Here is a 22,630-nt window from a genome sequence, read left to right as displayed (position 1 = left end):
TTTTTTGAAGTCTCTTGAAAAAGATGGATGGTATAATCTTTATGTAGTACATGGAGGAATCGACTTGGGGGAGAAAGAATTGGTCAATATTGAGGTGGACAATGTCTTAGAAAGTGGAGTTTCTAGGACTAATGGACCACATAAGAAGGATAACAGGTCTAAATCGAAGGTGATTTCTTCCAAAAAAAAAATGTTTAGATGAGAAACAAGGAGTTTTAAGGATTGAGTCTAATGTTGAAGAAAATGATAGTGATGTTGATAGTGATATTGATGTCGAGCTAAGTGATGGAGATTAGAAGATGGTAATGTTGATAATCTTTTTGCTGAGAACATTGACATTAGATTGGAAGAAGGAGCTCCAAGAATTGAGTCTGATGTTCTAGATGTATTGAATCGAGAGCTTGCGGATGAGGAAGCTAGGAACAATTAGCAGGATATTGATGATGCATTGTTTGAGTTTGATGTTGAATTAAATAGCTTGGATGGATCTTATGACGAGAAGGAAAAGCATTATCCAGTATTCAACCCAGATGTTGACTTTAAGGGTAAGGTAAACCTTTCTTTAGGCTTAAAATTTCCTTCTAATAATGTGTTTAGAAAGGCTTTAAGGCACCATGCTATTGAAAATGGATACAATTACTATTATTTGCACAATGGTGGTAAAAGGGTGAGTGTTTATTGCTTTAATAAATGTGGTTGTAAAAAAGTGAAAGGAAAGTTTAAAAAATGCTCTTGTACACAAAAAATAAATTTACATTTCAGATTAAAACTTATAGATCTGAGCATACTTGTGGACATCAATATGAAAACAACAAAGTTACTGCTTTGTATTTGGCTGAGAAGTGTTTAGAAGATTAGAGAGAAAATCCGAGTTGGGATTTAAATGCTTTCATAAAAGAAGTAAATAGGGAGTGTGGAAGTGAAGTGAAAAATCACAAGTGCTATAACGCAAAAAGAATTGCTATGAGGATGATTTATGGGGATGCAAATGAGGAGTATAGTAGGTTTTGGGATTATGCAGAAGCAATAAGAAAGTTAAATTCAGGTAGTACAGCAATACTAAAGTGTATTGGGATAGAGTCCCCCCTCCTTTATTTCAAAGGATGTATATTTGTTTAAAAGCTTATAAGGAGGGTTTTGTGACTCGGTGTCGACGTATCATTAGGGTTGATGGAGAACATTTAAAAGGGCCATATCCTGGAATATTGTTGACTGCAGTAGCTAAGGATGGGAATAACAACATATTTCCCATAGCAATATTTCCCATAGCGTGGGCTATGGTTGCAACAGAGAGTGCAAATACTTGGACATGGTTCTTAGCGCTTCTAGTTGACGACATTAACTTAGTGACAGACAAAGATAGTGAAATTACATTCATGAGTGACAGACAAAAGGTATCACCTTTCCTTTTAACATATAAAACTAGATATATATGATCATGGAAACATAGATTTTGACTAAAAAGTGTTTATGTGCAGGGTTTGATAGATGCATTGAAAAATGTTGTCCTACAGTCAGAAGTTAGATTTTGTTGTAGATATATATGGACAAACTTTAAAAAGCAATTCTCCAGAGAGCTATTTAGGCATTTATTATGGAAGGCGGCCAGAGCTACAACTAATGTAAGTTAGTGATACTTGTTTATTTTGTTGTGCTCATATAGTGATATATTTATTTTGTGTGCAGTATCATTTTCAACAACAAATGACTGCAATTAAAGACATATTAGTAGAGGCGTACGAGTACTTAGTTGCCATTCCTAGTGCCCACTGGTCCAAACATGCATTTACAACAAAGAGTAAGTCTGGAATGTTACTCAACAATTGTTGTGAATCCTTTAACAATGTGTTGAGAGATGCTATGGGAAAGCCTATCATTTCATTAATGGAATGGATCAGAAGATATGTCATGCAAAGTTGTGCAGCAAAAAGGGAAGGCCTGAGTAGGTTTGATGAATTGTGATGCCTTCTTTAGTTAAAATGATTCAGAACTTGAGTAGTGATACCGGTTGATGTGTATGAATTTGAAGTGGATGAAGATGATGAAACATACGTGGTTAACCTACAAACTATGAAATGCACTTGCTACAAGTGGAATTTATTGGGAATACCATGTACACATGCAATGGCTTGTAACTCGAGAAGGAAATTAGATTTTGTTCCTTATGTCAAAGAAGCATATTATGTAAGTACATATGTAAGAACATGTTCGCCAATATTTCATGGTATGCCTGGACATAAACAATGGACATCAAGTAAATTAGCTAGGCCTCTTCCTCCACCTTTTCGAAATATGCCAGGGAGGCCGTCAAAGAAGAAAAGAAAGCCAGAAGCTGATGAGGGTAGGGATGGTAAGAAGAAAAAGGAAAGTTTGGTTAGTAGGGGAAAGAAGAATAAATGTGCAAATTGTGGTAACTTTGGGCATTACAAGAAAACTTGCAAGAATCCACTACAAGTGCATCGAAGGCCAAGGTAGGTAGACCAAGTAAAAATGCAAGCATTTCCAATCAATCTAGGCTTTCTCTCATTTTCAGTCAACAATCAAGCATTTCCAATCAAGTTTGCGATTAAGTTAGAAGTTTGTATTATGTTATTTTGTGTGAACAATATGGTATTTTGTATTAAGTTAGAAGTTTCTATGAACATTATATTACGTTATTTTGTATGAACAATATGGTATTTTGTATTAAGTTAGAAGTTTCTATGAACATTGTATTAAGTTATTTTGTATGAACAATGTGGTATTAGATTTCTATTAACATTTCAAATCAACTTTGTATTAAGTTAAAAGCTATGGAATTATAAATGCTAATGAGAAACAAATTTCATTACATAGCTTTCATTAGATGAAGACCCCATATGCAATTTTCCACCTCACCTGTACATGGACGCCACTGACCACGAATTTTCGACCTTTAGAAGAATTTTTAAAGAGACAACAAATTGCTTGTTTGTGCTTAAGAACATGAAAATTTAGAAAGCCTAGATCTTGAAAATTGGGGAAGAAGACTTGAGTTTGGGTTCCTGGGAATGAAAATGTCAATTAGGAAGGTGAGTTATATTGAAGAACCCACGTGCCATACTTGCTTTACTAAAGTTTTTAATTTTTTTTTTTAAATAGGAAAATGTAACGGGGTTAGAAAAGTTCCGTTAGCAGGTACTCCTTCACAAACAAAACAAATTTCTAGGTATTTTTGACAAAAAATAATGTTCTAGGTAGTTTTTCACAAAAGATCTGTTTTTCTAAATATGTTTCAACAATTTTTCCTTTTCTTAATAGGAAATTTCACGGTGGAAATCTTCAAAATTTTGACATTTTTACGTGTTAGACAAGTCTTTTTTTAATCCATTTGATGACTTTTATCTTTCAATTTTCCGCACAAAAGGGAAATTTTTTTAAACTTTACGTTATTATACGCAACATAATGATACTTTTTCAAAAAACAAACGTCGTGATCATTCTAATTGACCACAGATTTAGAAATTCAGTCGAAATAAATACTTAAGTTAACCAAAAACTTAATATTTATTCTACCATATAGAAAAGTTGAAAGCTCAAAGTCACTATGTAGATTAAAGAAAATATTTGTGGAAAAGCCAAAAATTCAGGATTATCACATAGAATTTCTTGAGTAATTTATGTAGAATTAGAAAAAAGAAATTAAAAATTTAAAGTATGTTAAAATAGATATATAAAGTTATTTGTCATATGATTGTTTCCATGTATTGGAAGATAAGTCAACTGTTAAAGTTATTTCTTATGGAGTTCTTTAGCAGCATATTATAGACGTTAAGTGTTGTTTGTTTATTAGAGAAAAGTGAGTTTAAATGTCGACCAATGTTGAACCAAACCATAATAATATTTTCGTTTTTGCTTAAACTCAATTTTTCATTTGAAATCAAATCATTTATCTAACACTTTTTTAACTATTTATGTATTGTGTAGCAAAATCAAAGGCACAACTTCTTAAGTACTTTTTTAACTGTTTATGTATTGTGTAGTAAAATCAAAGGCACAACTTCGTAAGTACTCTACAGCCCCATAAAAAATTAAAGGAACAACAAAGGAAGTAGCCACATCAGCAACAGCCTTCGAAAAGAATGCTGATTGCTTCCTATGTGCCTTGATGGCTTTGATAGCTCATGTACGGATTAGGCATCCATAAAAGTCAGCTCCTTAAAAAACATATGAACATATAAAACCTGACGATAGGCCAAAAAGGATGACACAAAAGGACATATAAATGGGGAGTACTTTAAATCAGAATCAATGTTGTCCTTTCTCAAAAGGCATCAGCATTAGAAGAAACAAACAAATTCACAATGTACACCCAAATTACACCTACACATTACACAATGGCCTAAGCCTTCTCTCCCATCGTAAACTAAATCAAACCAAACCAACACACTAAACACTAGTCACCGCCAATGGGGATTGTCTCAACACATCGTACAAACCTTAACGGAATCCTAATAACACAATGAGGTTACTTTGCTACAAATCAGATCTTTGCTACAAGTTAACACTTAACACTATTCTTTCACTCAGCCTCCTTAGGCTGAAACCCCTTCACCTCCTAGTTGAGGCTTCACCTTTGGGGGCCTACCTCTTGGCCTTCCGGTTTTCGAGTTTGAGCCCATACCGATGCTATCGAAGCTACCTCCAAAATCTTCGGATGGGGACACTTTCTGCTTCTTCACAGGATCGGTTGTTGCAGCAGGGACCTGAATAGGAACATCACCAGCATCATACTCGTCTTTTCTTGGTCGACCCCTGGGCCTAGCTGGGCTACTAGAAGTTTGCATGCCTGGCTCCTTGGGCTTAGGAGGCCTTCCACGTCCACGACGGATAAAGTTGGGATCAGGCTTCATGTAGTTGTTTTTCCAGAAAATAAGCTCTTCGGTTTCTTTCATTCTGTTTAAATGATGTTTCAGCAGCGTTGAGTGTCCAGCAGGCAAGTTCGGGTACTTGGATTCAATGTATTTTGAGATAGAAGTCTTGTTTGAACCCATTTTCTCATTTAAGGCATCTATAGCTTCAATAATCAACTGCCCAAAGGAACTGAAAATAATTAAAATGTCTACTATTATAAACTCCAACTAAATAAGGTTCCACAAATTATTGGTAGAAAACCACAAAAAAATGCCTAGACAAACCACCTCTACAAATTTTCAAGGACAAATGCATAAACGATACTCCCTACGTTCCACAGAGTTCGTTACATTTTTCATTTTGGTCCATCCCAATGGGATTTGCATCCATTTTTGACCATAGCCCACTGTCATTCTTTAAATCTCATCCACATGTTTAATAAATCTTTTCATCTCATCCGCACATCTCTAACACTTACCACATAAATCACACGTTTTTTACCCATTTTTATCCATTTTTTTTAGTTTCCTCAAATTTTATCCTTGTAGCAAATGCTATGGGACAAAAGGAGTACTACTAGAAGCTCATAAAAGACATAGTCTAAAGCAAGGCCTAGAGCGTGGATGCCAAGTTAGCCATCATTCAAGGACTATCAGTAACAACCGATTTGTACTAAGTACTCATAATAGACCTTAATTTTAAAAGGCGAAAGACGCACCAAGCCTCAAAAAGTCCTTTTTTCATATGCGCAAGGTGAAGGCGTGAGCATATTGTATGCGAGGCGCACAATTTCGCTAAAAAGCTCGTAAATCAATTTTGAAACATAATTAATTTTAAAAGCTAAAACAAAATTCACATTATAATAACATATAAGTAAGCTAAACACTACTTTAGCACATAAGGTCGTACGATAACTCAATAAGTCGATAGCATAGTCTTGGTTAACAAAAAAGAAAAACTAAAACAAAGACATAGGAAAAGAAAGAAAACAGTGGTTTTTGATGCTTGAAATGTTTTTTGACACACTTAAAAAAAGACTTAAAATCTAAATATCAAACGTTGACCAGTGAAGATGGCGACACTTTGAGGTTATTTTTGCTCTTCCGTTTCTCACTCCTTATTTTTGCTTTGGGAGTATATTTTTGTTTTCAATTCAATAAACGACTAAGAATTGAGGATTATTTCAAAAATATTAGGCAAAGGCATGTTATTCATCAAATATCATATCAGGCATACATGAGCCACTCGAGGTGCAAAATGGTGCGCCTTTAAAAAGCCTCAAGGAGGCGATTGATTAAGTCGTTGCCTCTTAGCGCCTCACACCTAAGTATGCCTCATGTGCGCTTTTCAAAACACCAAAGTAGACAAATGTAATCAAAAGCATAATTTCACTTTCACACTTTAGCCAATAAAAGCTTCAACCAAAATGGCATTGCAACTGAAAATATACATAGAACAAATCTTACACTCACAACTCACAATTATGAGCAACCCAAAATGGATATTTTGCAAGACGATATTCAAGCTACAATCCAGTATGGGAAGATCAGTTAAACCAGAAAATAAAAGCTCTGTTCTATTGGCTCTTTTTCACTCTTTTGAGAAGTAGGAAAATTAGGAAAAAAATTTTCAGAGGTGAGGGCTCCAATTTTTTAAGGTTTTACAACTTCACTTAAGACTTCAAAATCAAGCAGCCTTTTTAAACTCGGTCAAAATTGAAAAAATTAAATAAAAAGATTTAAATGTGAAACAGAGGATTGCATTGCATTATAATACTGGAGATTGGTAAAGCTGTCTAACCATATTTTCATTTCCAACCAACAAACATAATGAAACAAAAGTAAGCAATAAGAGTGAACAAAAATATGAATTCAAAAGGGGAAAGAATGGGTGAGGATTGTCATGATTAAAAACGAGTGAAAACAATTGAGGAAAATAAACTGAGGCCAAACTTTGAAACTAGGGGTTCAAATGGCTCTTTAAATTCTGGCATACCTTAAACACAATTTCTAAAACAGCTAGTCTCCTAAGAGACGTATCTCAAGCCCAGTCAATTAAAGATTACTACCTACTTACCGTATTCTTAATGCCTACTTACATTATTCTTAATGCTTACTTACCGTGTCCTTAATGTCTACTTTCAATATCTTAAATGTCTACTTACATCTTTCTTAATGCCTACTTACAATATTTTAAAAAATATATAATGGACCGGCCCAATCAGAGATAATCTCTCAAAGAGACAGTCTCTCACAAGAATTCGTGTTTCTAAAAATAAAATGCACTTGCAAACAAATATAAGCCACATTTTCTCATCCCACAACATGAACCCAGAGGCGCAATACAAAATAGTTGGGGTCTGAGACCCAACCTTTATGACCCAATTTCTGGAAGCTTAAGATTGGTGTTGTTCTAGAAGGTTCTAACTTAATCTTGATTACATGGTGGAACTTTGTGACAAGCTCAAATTTTCTTTATGCACTTAACTAACATCTCATTCCTATGATTAGGACTCAGGAGTTAGATTTATTGGAAAGCCATCCAAAAATCAAACTCCATATAAACACCCCAAATTTAAAATTCTGCATTCCTACATTATACTCTACAGTCTACACACAATACTCTCTTATTCTCTTTAATTATATTATTGTGAGTTTGTATTTTCTTTATCCCCCTATTATTTAGGGTTCTTGTTATATACTGATATTCTACCATTTTAAGGCGGATTTTTTTGTGTGTGGGCAGCAATCCTCTAGCTCTTCTCATAAGCTCAATTCCTAACACAAATGATTGGATTACCTTCTAATAGTACAAAAACAAGGTCACCTCACCATATCGTAAAGGTTTATGAGTTTTCAGCAACCGAAATATAAGAAGCTATCGCGAAAACATTTGCAGACCTTGAAATCCATTTCGAGGTTGTAACTGTGACCGTGACTAAAACTGTATTTTGCACTATGAAGTATCAATAATAATCGCTTTCTTGCAGAGGATAAACCATCCCTCTCCTCACATGTTTCTCTCTATCTTTTCACAACACAGTTTTCAAATCTTTTCCTCTCTTCAATAGACCACTTCTCCTCTCAAACTAGTACATTAAATCCCAACTCGGCCTCTAATTACGAATTCAAACATACTAGTACTATCATTTATTTCTTGCAATTCTTTCGTCTGCTCAAGTAAATGGCATACTGTTAACATCCTCCCGATCTTAAAATACCATGTTGTGACAGCCATCGCTTTTCTTAATCATCTTCCTAACCTTTTTATTCTAACAAACATACTGTGAAATCTAATATAAAAAGAAAAAGCAGTTGTGACATTTGAGTTGTCTTACTATCAAACTTAGAACATAAATAGTCTATGGAGAGGTGATCTATGCTTCAAAGGTAGAATTTCATATCAAGTCCTCACAAAATCTGATAAATTCCCAAAATTCACTCACATATCCCATAAATATGATCCATTTTCTCAAAACTACAAGCTAAGTCTATTAAATACGTTATGCATCCCACTCTACCAATCCATAAAACCCATCTTTACATCTAACATGACCACCATGGCCTATTTTGGAAACTACTTGTCACAAGAATCCTTCAATAAAGCAAATATACTTGGATTTCAGTTCTACATAATGAAATGACCACCCCCCCCCCCCCCCCCCTCTTCTCTCTCTCTGTAACTATACCATCTCAAGCTCTATCCGTCTCTTTTCAACAAAAAGTTCACACAATTGTCAATTATATGTGAGCTAAAGAATCATTCGGGTCATTGGGTTGATTTTTGGTTAAATATTTCGTGTCGGTTTAAAATCAAGTTATGTGTCCATATTGTTTTTTACATGATTGTATATCATTTTTAAAGTGATATCAAATCGGGTTTGATTACAAAGTCAGGTATATGTCGAATTATTGGATCTGTTTTAAACACTGGTTTAAGAAAGCAACTACAACCTTCAGCATATTTACATGATCATGTTCATGGAAATTCAACTTTCATGAACACAAGTTAGATATCACATGATTCATGTACCACTAACATATTTCATAAAATCACAGAAAATACACCCAAAAAATACATAACAAAAAGACCCAATTCCTAATTAGCTTAATAAATTCAAAATTAAAAAAAGTAGCTAAATTGCTGGAAAGGGCAATGCAGACACAAAGACAGTTTTAAAAAATTAAAGAACATGAAAGGTCTAGCCTTTTTTGGTTGAATACAGCTGTCACCCACACAAAACAGATAAAATTTTACATTTATAGAATAAAAAATTTAACAGTCACTCACTCTCACACAGAGAAGTAAAATATCATTTGTTAATTACATATAATTAATTATATTTCATTTCATATTCACCCAGAAAGAAAACTAGCTGCATCTACATTATCATCTCCAATTTTCTGCAAATCTTTTAACCTAATTGCGATTTTAATTCATACCCACAATATGAAAACATGATTCAAGATATTTAATTGATACCCACAAAAAGTTACATAAAAATTGGGAATTTTTTGGGAGCTAAATATAAAAAGTTAAATTAAGAAGAAAAAAAAAAGAGAGAATGAGGAAAGAGAAAAGATGAAAACCTCGGGATAGGGAGGAAGTTTATAGACATCTTCAGTAGCCATTGAAGTTGGGATGTTGTGTTGTTTGAGGGAGGAAAAAGAGTCTGAGATGGAGACCCCACCACCAGGCACCAGTGTTTTGTAGGAAGAGGAGAGAAAGACTTTTTTATGTGAGTGGTGTGAATCAAGAAAGTGGAATCATAGGAATGAATGAATGAATGAATGTAATACAAGGTTATAGGAGAAACAAGATTGTGATTTAAAAAATAGGAATATTAAAAGAAATACATATAAAGCCTTATTAAAATAATTACTCCCTCTTTCCCTATATGGTTTGCAATAATCATAAAAATAAAATATTTTTTAAAAGAAATGGGCTAAAATTGCAATTACCATCAACAATATTAAATTTAATTCTATTTTAAGACTACAACAAATTAAAAAATCTCCTCGTAGAAGACTATATCAAACAGTGATGTAGAAGAGGTTATTTAGAATTGTAGATCTCATACTTAGGTTGTACTAAAACGGACATGGACACGGACACGACATGGGTACAAGAAAACGCCAACTTAAAAATGGCGGACACGGGGGACACGAAAATGGTAATATAATAAATATATCAAATTAAAAATAATTTTACAATCTTTATTAATTTAATCCAGACAAAATTATTCAAACCCAAAAAATTCCCAGAAATACCCACATCAAATTTAGAAATCCCAGCTTTGCCAACAATTCATACTAAAATTCTCTTTCTAGAAAAAATTACCTCAAATTCCCCACAAAAATTAAGTGATTCTTATTCTTCCCCAAATTCTGTTCTTCTAACATCAAAATTGCAAACCATTTTTTCTGGGAAAAATCAGAAGATTTTGAAGATTATTCAAAATCAGAAAAGGAAAAAAACCAGAAAAAATAAAATTAAAATTGATTTCTACTCCATTAAAGAGAATAAACCCAGAAATTACCAACAGATCAAGAAGAAAAAAGAAGGGATTAAGTAAGAGTTTATCTGACCTTGAATTTGAAGAACTTAAAGGGTTTATGGATTTGAATTTTGTTTTTTCTGAAGAAGATAGAGATTCAAGGTTGGTTTCAATCATTCTTGGATTGCAAAAATTAGGAAAAAATGATGATAAAATTGAAAATAATGATAATAAATGTGGTAATAATTCATCAATATCAAGACCATATCTATCAGAAACATGGGAAGTAACGGAGAAGAAAAGAAAGGAAAATAGTTTTTTTTTTAAAAACGTGTCATTGACTGCTTGCCATGTCCCTTGCCGTGTCCGCGTGTCCGGAAAAATATTAAAATATTGGACATTTCATTTGGCGTGTCGGACACGGATTTTCGCGTGTCCGTGTCCGACACGGGACACGCCAGTTCAGGGACATGTCCGTGTATTCCAGTCTCATACACAATGATTGTAGTTATTGTTAATTTTAAATTATATTTTGTTAAAGTTGTTATATACTTGCTAATTTTTATCTTTGATGTAAATATCATATGACTCTTTAATAATAAATTAGGTATTATTTAAAAAAAGTGAGAGAAATATCAAAATTAATTAATTAAAGAAATTTAAATGTGTAGATGAGATTTAGAGAAATAGGGTATGTTATGATAAAAAAGAAAATGGTGTATTTCTATGAGATGGAATAAAATAAATATATTAAAAAATCCATGAGAAAGATGGAATATTAATCTATTATTGTTTTTTCTTTAAAGATTAGGCTATCTCAGTAAATTATTTTTTCCCAACTTTTAACTCATTTTTTGGTTTTATTTATAGCTTGTTAGTTGGTCTAAAAAATAGATAATAGAAAAATTGGTAAATGCTTTTAAAGTAGTGAAAAAATCTTTTTAAGTACAAATGAAAATACTACTCTAGAAAGTTTCTTTTAATTAACTTTTGGCTTACTAGTCTATTTTTTATTTTAATTAGGAAAAGTTATGTAAAATAATTCATTCTTTTCATGATTTTTCTATAATAATTTCACCTATAAATTAACAATGAATAATCTCAATTTTAAGGGGTATTTTCCTTGAGTAAATCCAGTAACCAGATGACTTGTTATAGCAAATTTTATTTTTTTAACAAAAAAGATAAATCAAAATAAAAATATCGAAAAAATGTTAAAAAATTTATGATTTTCTTACTACTTAGAATTTTTTATGTCAAATTTTAAATTTTTTCTCTAATTTTAAATTAATTTTCAGTTTACTTTTTTGGTGAATTACCTATTATAATAGGTCATCGAATTACCCAAGTTTACTCTAGACAAATACCTTTAAAGCAGGGATTATTGATGGTAAATCAATAGATGAAATTATTGTAGAAAAATCATAAAAAAGTTAGATTATTATAGGTATTTTTTTCTTTTTAATTATTAGTCAATAATCAATAATAATTTAAACAAACATTACAATAAAAGCATATATAGTTGACTTATCGAGTTAAAGTTAGCTTAAAATTTAACAAAAAAGCTAGTATTATCAGCTCAGTTAAACAAACTAACAACTAACAATCATTTACCAAATATGTTATAGTGTTTTGTCTCTAAGTTTGGTATAAGATAGGTCGTCACTTGTCCTAATCAAGTCTTCCTCCAGCTAAACACCAACCCTTAGATAACATCATACAAAAGCATTCGTAGTCGTTGATTTTCACATCACAATCATAATTTTCTAGTGCAAACATTCAACCACTTAACTAAAATAATACCTTTTGTTCAACATAATTTGCCACAATATTTATTTTAGTTGTCCGGTATATCGTTGGTTAACATTAGAATTTTGGTTCATACTTCATGTTGTGCTTTTTTATCAACCAAAAACAATTTATTATGGCCATTTCCAAAGAGTTTATAATTTTAACTGTCTGTTTGGTTAGTGGTATCAGTTGGTAGTAATGAAAATGATTTATTGTGTAATATTTTATGATATGTATTATATCATTACCATGATAATGAAAGTTTAATCTTAAAAAGGTTGTTTTGTTCATAATTTTTCATTACCACATAATACCACATGTTTAAGTAGTAATGCATTGAAATGAATTTTGTGAAGAAAATGAGCTTGTTGAATGAGAATAAATATGATCATTAATAACATTAAGAGATATTATTATCAAAATTACACTAACATTTCATTACCATTCCCACCATTTAGTATTCGTTACCAACCAGACCGTAAAGGAAATAAAGTACAACGAGACAACCTCTAAGTATTTCCTATAACTGTGTTTTTGTTTATGATTCTACATTTTCCTACCATCTATATTATCTCAACATTTCTATCCATCTCATTGACACAACCAATGTGATATCTATTTTCTTTTGTTTTTTCTATTTATTTTTTTTCTCATTTACTTTACTTTTTTCATATATTCCAATGAAAACAAAATAAAATCACTCTAATTATGGGTTTTTAATAATTATATACAACTTGATATTTAGAATATATTTAGTGTCAAAATTTGATATTAAAATTTAAGATTAAGTAGAATGAGTATTTATAAAGTCTTACTTCATTAAAAATCAACTTAAATCAAAAAATTACAAACCACAACATAGTATAACTACAAATGGCAGTTTGGACAAACTAATTATGTTTAAAAAATGATTTTGGTAGTGGAAAAGGGTTGACTTCATTACTCGTCTTGTTGTCATCACAGGGCATGCATGCTTATGGCGAGGGCCCCTCTACAACAAAGAGATTGTTATTGTCTACTTGAAAAGGAGGAAGGTGGGTTAGAGTTTATAATATATTTTAAAATTTTTGACTATTAATTTAAGTTTTTGGTTGAGGTAATTTATTGACATGATATTAATAGATATGAATGTGAAAAATCTTATATTATATTATATATATATATATATATATATATATATATATATATATATATATATATATATATTATGAGTAGATAATTCGTGTGAGGTTTTTAGTTATTTATACATACTCTATTTGTTGTGTAGATTAGTTAGTTGATTACTATTTATGGTTAACGTGGGTGTAAGTTGCAGGCTTTCGGATAGTTGCAGGTTTTTCTCTCTTTGAAGACCCTTTTTGAGCCGATGGACTCTTGATCGCACTCTCCTACATGGATATGAGCTGTCGTCTCTCTTCCCTCCCCAAACGCTGACTATAGTTGTCTATGAATGAGATACACTGGGTATGATGATGATGAATTGATATAAGGTTTTGTTTGTCACATATACACCTATTCATGATATATTATTAATATATATACTCTTGTATTATTTTTATATATTATTTCATGATTTAGATGAAATTCAAAATACAAATCAATTTATAAAGAATGATAATGGCATATGGTGCATATAACAAGAATAGTGGGTGAATATGAAGTATGTATAAGGTGGGTATAAATGCTATGGGTATGCCCAATTACCTAAGGTGGATGAAAATGAGTTTGAATGAATATAAATTTGGGTAGGCAAGCATGGGTTACGTTGTCAAAAGTTATAGGCGACGGTCAAAGTAATTAAACCTTTTTCCGATCAAACAGTAGAAGGATAATAAGAATCGTATCCGGGAAAAAAATAAATTTTATCCTTATTTAATCAAATAATAATAAAAGGGGTTATAAAAGATGATAAAAATCTCTTGAAAATAGAATAATAAAAAAATAGTAAATAATAGATGAAGACACTTAGTTCAGATACGAACAAGTTCCATTGATTTATTATTTGATCATATTAATTTGGAAAATTCTATATCGTAGCAATCAATCTTAAAAAAAATGCGAGTAGTATCATATTTGAAAGTGTTTTCAGTCATGATATAGCATTAATGTTTTATTTTTTTGAAATCGTACAAAAATCGGTTAAATATTTGTTAAAAATGGATGAAAAGACATAAAAACCATTACTCATCTAGTTTATGTACTAGGTATGGTCATGGGTCGGATTTGGGTCGGATCCAAGTAGGCTTAGATCATGACACTATTTTTTTATTGGACTCAGACCGGGACCCGGATCCTAAGGGTTTGATAAATTTGGACCCAGATCTAAACCCTTAGGTTTGACGGGTCTAGCGTTAGGATTTGAGTCTAAAATAATATTTTATTTTTTCCTGAATATTTTTTGCAAATATATTATACAATTTTCTTCCATTCGTATAAAATTATTAAAACATTATCAATTAACAAGAATCTTCTAATACTTTATATTAATTGAGCGACCAAATATATGAGATTTTTTCAACTTTCAAGTTCTTAAAATGAAATATACATCAATCTTTCGATTTTTAACATATTGAACAACGATCACATTTCAAATTAGTTGAACCGAAAAAGTTCCAAATCACGTAATGTTTCAAAGTATAAAAAAGTTTCAAAGCAAACAAACAAAATACACATGATAGCTAATATATAATTTTGAAAAAAAATGTAAATGGGTCAATGGGTCGAACTGGGTCTCAAACATGTGGTCACGGACCCGGACTCTAACGTCATGAACCCATATTCGACCCGGACTCATGGGGTCCAAATATAAGTGAATCCAAACGCCACCAGCCATTCCGCACTACCACAGACGCCTGCCGCAACCACCGCCGTCCACCCACCAAAGTATTAAGTATATACTTTTTGTTTCTTTCCCTAAAAGTTTTAATTTCAATTGTTATACAATACCTCAAACCATATTTATTAATCAGTTTAGGATTTTTGGTTTAATTGGTGGTAAACTTTTAAATCTAGGGTTTCATAATTAATTTTTAGGAATTTATTAGAGTTTTAATTGATTAGTAATTTAATTAAATTCTACAATTAATTTAGGTGTTATAGTGGGGATTCATTTGAAGATTTTGATTAGTGATTCAAATTAATTCCCTCGATATCTACCCATTCAAAATCCCTTAATTTATCCAAACCCATCTCCAATTTCTCCAATTTGTTTACCATCTTAATCTCTCATTTGAGGTGCTATAGTGGGGATTCATTTAAAGATTTTGACAAGCTAAAGGTAATCGTTGAGATTAACTTAAAATTTGCTAAAGCAAGAGCGGAGATTGAGGTAGCTATGGATTCTAAAGAAAGTGATTACTTCAACGAAGAAGCTGAGTGTGCTAGAGTGGCAGTTAAGGAAGTGCTAGATATGTTTGATAGGTTGTTGCCTTGTTGGGGAAGTTGAAACAGTTATAAAAACGTATTTGTTAAAATTATTATGTTAATAATAAAGTGAGTGTTATTTTAAAAGTAAAATTTTACTATGATTTTCATATATCAGTTTTATTATTTTTTTTTGAGACAAAATAAATTATATGATGAAAAATATAGATATATTTTACACATGCATTTGATATGAATAGAAATCCATCACCCATATTTTGCCACCTAAACCTATTACTCATCTCTAACCTTATGATCATCTAAAAATCATATGACTTATCAAAGCCATATGACTTATCTAAAGAAAACCCACCTTTTTAGTAACGCAATTTCTGTATAAATCAACTCCTATTCATCATCTTCTCTCTTATCTCTCAAAGCAAATTCTAAAACATATTTCTACTATTCTAGTGCATAAGACTTACCCAAATATTGGAATTTTACCTACTTTCCCATCCTAAGTTCATAAATCACCATGAATTAAGTACTATGTGTTTATATTAGAAACCCCCAATTTCAATTTAGGATTCTTAATAATTCAATTAAAGTCTCTACAAAATTAGTGATACTTATGGGAAGCTAATTGGGAGTTGTTTTGGAAATAAGATAATTTTGGGATTGAAGAAATTAAGTAGATCATCATCTCCATGGTTATTAAAATCACGATTATAATCTACGATTCTACAATTTTATGATCCAAAAATAAGTGAACATTTCGAATCGTAGGTAGAATTATAAGTTGGTAGAATCTTACGATTCTAATTAAAATAAAATTTGTAGAGGTATAATCATAACACGATTCTACGATCCTACGATTTAACGATTCGATTCTACAAATTTATAATATTTTTAAAAGTTTTTCTTATGTACCATATTTCATTGATTTTTCATACAATTTAACGATCCATCATCATTATTTTTTTTAAAAAAATTTCTTCATCAGTATGAAGATTTAAACTAATTATTAAATATTTTTAATGTCATTCTTAAAAATAAAGTGAATGAAACTTTAATTAATAAACTTAAATCTTTGAGGTGAATAATTATGACAAGATAGCAAATTTAAGTTTATTGTAAAATCTTACGATTCCACGATTCGATTCTACTGATTCGATTCTAAAGGTCTGAACGCCAAGTAGAATCCCGATTTTAACAACTTTGATCATCTCCATCCTCTTTTGATAATAGTGAGTTCATATCCATCTTCATATTCATTTTAATTATTTGTATGTTAATTAAGCTTAAAAGAACTTTAATTGACATTGATGTGCTTAATTCCTAAGACTTTTTGATAGAATCTTCTTTTGGTGTTTGAAGTTGGATTTTGAATTTTGATTGAAGAAATTTCTCATCAAGGTAACCACAAACTATTCTATTAAGTTAAATATAAATTGTATGTTTTAAAGTGGTTATAAGTTTTTAAGTATAAACAATGGTTGTTGATCCCTGTTCAAAGCTGAGAGTAAAGTTCATTTTATTTGAACAAGTTTCTGTTCGAATCTTTTTGGCTATTTTCGAGGTAGTTAGAGTCATTTCTGAGTTTTGGTTCCTTCATAAAGTTGTAGAGATCGGAGTTATGGTTGCGTGGCCACTTGAATCGCCTCTATATGAGTTCGTATGAAGAACTTATGCCTAAAATACTAATAGGGTGTTCTGAAAATCAAGAATAGCATTTTGAGATTTACTTGTTAATGATTAAAGTTGGGGTTCAAATTGAGTACTCCTTTTATCAAGTGTTTAAGGCTATTATTCATTCTTCAATTGAGTTTCATGAATTGGAATCGTTGAGTTATGGGTTCCTATTTGATTAACTGATATTATTTGGGTTTGAATCAAATTGAGTATTTAGGATTTAAGATTGGTGTAAAAATTTATAAAACTCCATTGATGGTAACTCAAACTATTACATGTGTTGTTGATGATGAGTCAATTGTCATTTAACTAATTATTAATTACTTTGCTTATGTAATAGTGTCATTAGTATTTGTAAAATGATTTTAGTAAACTTAATCATGTTATGGAAATTGTGTTTGATAAAATAAAGTATGTTAATATTGTGTTTAATTAAAAATTACAAAAGAATGTTTTAGATTTACTTAAAACTTTTGTATAAAAAGACATTCTAAATGTCCGTTCTTTGCGATAAAATGGGAATTATAAAATGTATACTATGTATCCGGATATATGTGAAAAATCCTAGAGCTTGATTTTAGGTATATGCTTTTAGAAGCGGCCTTGAGCCCTAAATCCCGTTTAGTTCTTACAAGTGTCGTATTTAGGTGATGACGATCACCCGTTTTACCAGAATGTTAGATCAAGCCTACTTCTAGCGGTCCATGAATATTTCCTATTTTTCACATATTTTACTACTGTTTTAAGCCTTGTTTTAGTGTAAATGTTTGGTAAAAACAAAAATACTATTTTATAAGAGATGACCTCAATTATGTTTAGCTATGAGCTTATAGAGCTCATTAGGCTTATGTCGTTTATTTAAAGAAGTATTTTTTTAAAGTTATACATTACACTGTGATGTAATGTTGTTTAAGTGTTGCCAAAAATAACGTGTGACAATATCTGATTTCAAGGTGCTTGAACGAGCATAATATGTGACAATAATAACTGATGATTATCAGTTAATAATGACGTAAAACATTTGTTCATAACAACACAATGCTCCATGAAACAAAGTTTCGCATCACGAACATATGTTCTGTTTCAAAGTGCTCGAACGAGCATGAGCCAAAACAACTTCTAGAAACTTTCTGATGCGGAATTTCCAAAGCGCTCAAACGAGCACCCAAAGTGCTCGAACGAGCAAAACACCAAAATATCAAACAGAAGGTTTTGGAACAAACTGACAGCACGACACAAGAGCGCTCGAACGAGCAAGGAAGTGCTCGAACGAGCACCCTATTGCTCGAATGAGTAAACAGTCGAGCACCATGTTTTTGGTTCCATTATTAAGTTATCTATGACTTAGTACATGTCTTAAGCCTTTGGATATGGTCGTACATGCTTTAAATCTCAACAATCCTCCCCCATTTAGAGCCTTTAGGACTTCTTTCTCTTTCTAAAAAAACTGATCTTAAAATCACATTCTATGTATCAATGCTAATGTCCCTGCGAATTGAATTAACAACTAGTACAACACATTTGACAAACGATCGTGTTATAATGATATCCCTGCGAATTTGAATCATATAGCACCTTTGATCATTTGAAGATGAATGATAAGTGCACTTATTTGCACTTATTGCGTCTATTTTTATGCTCCTTTGATGAAGTTTAGTGGCAGTTTAGGATTATTTTTAGTCCATTTACTCCAGTTTGTAATATTTTAATCCTTTGGGAGTAATTGGGTCGATTTTGATGATATTGGGATATATTTGTGCAAGAAATGTGGCTCTTACAATTGCAGGGCACTTTGAGAAGGAGATCGATGCTCACGAGTCAAAGAATCAATGAAAGAGGCTTCAAAACAATCCTACATATGAAGTCCCAAGCCCCAAAGGAAATCCTACTCGACTTTGAGAAGCCTTCAAAGTAAAGCCTAGTCGTCTTTAGCATCTGGATACAAGGATCATGGGCAGAGAGTAAAGCCGACTCGACTTCCTAAGAAGACCAAGCCATCGCCGATTCGGCTTAATGTTATGGAAAATTGACGATATTGGCAGTGACAAAAGCCGAGTTGGCTTTTGTGAAAGAAAAGTGACCGCCGACTCGGTGGTAGGTTCTGGAAAAATCATTGTTTTGCTTCAATAAAAGCCGACTCGGTTTTTTGCTGTGGTCCTTGACCGCCAAGTCGGCGTTTTCTTCTGTTGGCCAGTAGTTACGTTTTTTAGTAGATATTATAAATAGAGTTAGTTATTTTTGAGAAGTTAAGTTTGATTCCTGAGTAGTTTTTTGAATTTTTTTATTCTTTTTCACTTTGGCTTTCAAGTTCTTTCATTAGCCCTTATGGAGAAAGACTCCATTGTTACATTTGATTTCTTGGTAATTTTCATTTATGTTATTCCCACTAGTAAGTTCTCTTTGTTAATAACTTTAGTATTCGCTTTTGTGCACTGAATTTATCATTGACCTTCATATTTATAGTTATACTTGAGGATTTATTTATCATTTACTACATGTTCTTCATCGTTATGTCTAGAGAGTAGTTTTCCTCTCTAGGGTTAGGGCATAAATCTTAATTCAAAGCATGGGATGATATTTTATCGATTGATTGTGTGAATTTGAGTCTATAATTGAATCTATGCTTAATGAATCTTACTTTAAATATCTTTATTAACCTTTTCAATAAGACGGAAGTTTGAGATTAGGATTAATTTAGGATTGAGATATATTTAAATTAAATTCCTACTAGTTTAGCCAATAAAACGGAAGTTTGAGGATTAATACTAGTTTGGTCTTAAACCGATATTAATCAATAGAGCGGAAGCTTGAAGTTAATTAGATCACATTTAATTATGCTAACGACTCAGTTTCATACAATCATGAGAGTGATCGACTTCCATGTTAGAATTAGGTGATGCCCGACACCTTAAAGTTTGTTGCATCATTGTTATCTTCATATTTGTTATTGTTTTAGTTTTAGTTCTTGCATCGTAGTAATAGTTTCTCCAACCATATTATTTTCTTGATCCGTGTCTTTTAGTCATAAAACAAACAATTTGATTAACTCGCCTCTTTGTGTTCGACCAGCAGCTACACGTCAACCGTGCGCTTGCGGTTATTAAAATTTTCCCTATCATTTCTGTGAGACATTATAATGGCCGTGCCTATATCTATTCATAAGTTTATCATAGTCTATACGTTAATTTTGACTACTTGAAGCGGCCAAAACTTCAAACTTATATAGGTAGGTTCTCCTTACGTATAAAATATCCCCGCGAATGGATACTTCACCAAGAGCTCTTCAACTCCAGGCCTTGAGAACTTTAATTAACGACCACCTCGCTATTCACGGTCTAAAGCAACTACGGGTTATTAAAACTTGTTGCTTACAAAAATCAAAAAGAATTTCACCACATAGAATTCAGACACAACGTTAATCGTGCATGAATTGGGCTTTCTAATTGAATTTTAGTTAACGTAATCCGATTCCAATTACGCCTGTTCAATTGAATCCCTACTCATGGCTTTAGTAATGAAATCAACCAAATTGAACTTATTGTTTAAATAATCAAGAGTTATGACCCCATTAACAATATATCCTTACACTAGGCTGTGCCTAAGAGCAATATAATGAGATTTACCGTTATACACTTAATTATAAGCCTTCGCCAATGCCACCCTGCAATTTGTATGAATTGCCACCGGTGATATAGGCATTGGTAATATCAGTATCTCAAACATGAGATCCCGTAACCATTCTTCTTCCTTTCCTGCAGATGCTAGCACTATAAACTCAGAAGCCATAGTGGAATCGGCAATGCATGTTTGTTTCTTGGAAGACCATGATATGGCTCCTCCCCCATAAACGAACACCCAACCACTTGTAGAAGAATTATCCTCTTCATTTGTGATTCAACTTGCATCAGAATAACCTTCCAAGATTGGAGTTTCTCCACTATAAGTGATACCACGATCCATAGTACCCTTCAAGTATTTTAATACTCTTTCTAACCACTTTCCAGTGATGCGGCCCTGGATACTTGTAAACCTACTTAACTTTGCCACCTCAAAGGCTATATCAGGTCTCGTACAAGTCATTGCATACATTAGAGATCCAATAACCTTTGAATATGCTAATTGCGAAACTGGTTCCTTATCATGTCTACGAACCTTGGCATGTTGATCCATAGGGGTTGAGATCGGAGTTGTCTCAAATATGTTGAATCTTTTAAGTACTTTCTCTATGTAATGAGCTTGACTTATTTGATTTCTTTTCCATCTCTTATGATCTTGATTTCTAAGATCACATCGGCCTCCCCCATGTCCTTCATTTGGAATGAACTTGACAAAAATTCTTTTATCTCTTGAACCTGTACTAAATCAGTACCAAATATGAACATTTCATCAACATAGAGGCTTATAATGACTCTGTTGCCTTACCTATCGAATTTGCTACAAACACACTTATCGGTATGATTTAATTTGAATCCAAAGGACAAAACCGTCTCATCAATCTTTTGATGCCATGGTTTCGGTGCTTGTTTTAGTCCGTATAATGACTTTACAAGTCTACACACCATATTTTCATGTCCTTTCAAAAAAAACCCTTCGGGTTGCTTCATATAAAATTCTTCGTCTAGTTCTCCATACAAAAAGGCAGTTTTAACGTCTATTTGATGAATCACTAAATTATGAATCAAAGCTAACGCTACCAACAACCGAATGGTGGTTGTTCTTGCAACTGGTGCATATGTATCAAAATGATCGATACCGTGCTTTTGTCGAAAGCCTTGTGCCACTAAACGGACATTAAACTTATCAATAATACCATCAATTCTCATCTTCTTTCGAAAGATCCATTTGCGAGCAATCGGTTTATAAGACGAAGGTAAATCAACTAATACCCACATATTATTTCCCATGATGGAATCCATTTCATCATTGATAGCTTCTTTACAAAAATAATTATCTTGTGATGTCATAGCATCGCTATACGTCAATGGGTCTCCTTCCACATTTAGTAAACATAGAACACTCGAATGAACGTCATTTCTAGTTCCTTCTACTAGATATACATGAAAGTCAGGACCATAAGTCTTTGCTTTTCTTTTTCTTTTACTCCTAGGAATATTTTCTTCATCTAAGGGAGTATCTTGGAAGACAATTTGATGATTTTCATCAACATTATCTTCATGTGGATTTTCTTGTTGAATATTTTCAAGTTCAACATTATCATCGGTACTTATGTGTAGATTTCTTTGTCTACCAATTGATGAGAATCTATTCTCATCAAATATCGCATCTCTAGACTCAATTATTGAATGGATCGATATACAGTCATTTTATTATATAACATAGAACCTATAGGCTTTGCTTTGATTTACATAACCTATAAAGATGCATTCACGACCTCGTTCACCAAGTTTCTTTTTC

General features: G+C 32.1%; 2 protein-coding genes across 3 annotated transcripts; one reads left to right on the top strand and one right to left on the bottom strand.

Moving 5' to 3' along the window:
* Nucleotides 1–963: 963 nt before the first annotated feature.
* Nucleotides 964–4,302, top strand: LOC130808285 (uncharacterized). Its single transcript, XM_057673765.1, has 7 exons — nt 964–1,045; nt 1,123–1,394; nt 1,479–1,622; nt 1,687–1,942; nt 2,030–2,471; nt 2,981–3,050; nt 4,213–4,302. The coding sequence occupies exons 1-7, from the start codon at nt 964–966 to the stop codon at nt 4,300–4,302; spliced, it is 1,356 nt and encodes a 451-aa protein (XP_057529748.1).
* LOC130807298 (HMG-Y-related protein A-like) lies at nt 4,235–9,692 on the bottom strand. Of its 2 annotated transcripts, none has more exons than XM_057672453.1 (2): nt 9,462–9,692; nt 4,235–5,061 (listed from the first exon to the last, which is right to left on the bottom strand). In XM_057672453.1, the coding sequence occupies exons 1-2, from the start codon at nt 9,488–9,490 to the stop codon at nt 4,554–4,556; spliced, it is 537 nt and encodes a 178-aa protein (XP_057528436.1). In that variant the 5' UTR covers nt 9,491–9,692; the 3' UTR covers nt 4,235–4,553. The 2 variants fall into 2 exon arrangements, with proteins under 2 accessions (XP_057528436.1, XP_057528435.1); XM_057672452.1 differs by having other exon boundaries at nt 4,235–5,048; nt 9,462–9,689.
* Between the last annotated feature and the right edge of the window lie 12,938 nt (nt 9,693–22,630).

Source organism: Amaranthus tricolor, chromosome 3, assembly GCF_026212465.1.
Source record: "Amaranthus tricolor cultivar Red isolate AtriRed21 chromosome 3, ASM2621246v1, whole genome shotgun sequence".
NCBI classification, from domain to species: Eukaryota; Viridiplantae; Streptophyta; class Magnoliopsida; order Caryophyllales; family Amaranthaceae; genus Amaranthus; species Amaranthus tricolor.
The sequence above is the reverse complement of the archived record's forward strand: the minus strand, read 5'-3'. Positions and strand labels throughout refer to the sequence as shown.

Excerpts from the sequence above, each read along its gene's own strand:
- LOC130807298 (XM_057672453.1), bottom strand. The coding sequence starts at position 9,490 with ATGTCTATAAACTTCCTCCCTATCCCGAG. Across the intron at positions 5,062-9,461 it reads AACTTCCTCCCTATCCCGAG|TTCCTTTGGGCAGTTGATTA; the intron begins GTTTTCATCTTT and ends AATTATTTTCAG.
- LOC130808285 (XM_057673765.1), top strand. The coding sequence starts at position 964 with ATGAGGATGATTTATGGGGATGCAAATGAGGAGTATAGTAGGTTTTGG. Across the intron at positions 1,623-1,686 it reads CGGCCAGAGCTACAACTAAT|TATCATTTTCAACAACAAAT; the intron begins GTAAGTTAGTGA and ends TTTTGTGTGCAG. Across the intron at positions 2,472-2,980 it reads CAAGTGCATCGAAGGCCAAG|CCTAGATCTTGAAAATTGGG; the intron begins GTAGGTAGACCA and ends AAATTTAGAAAG.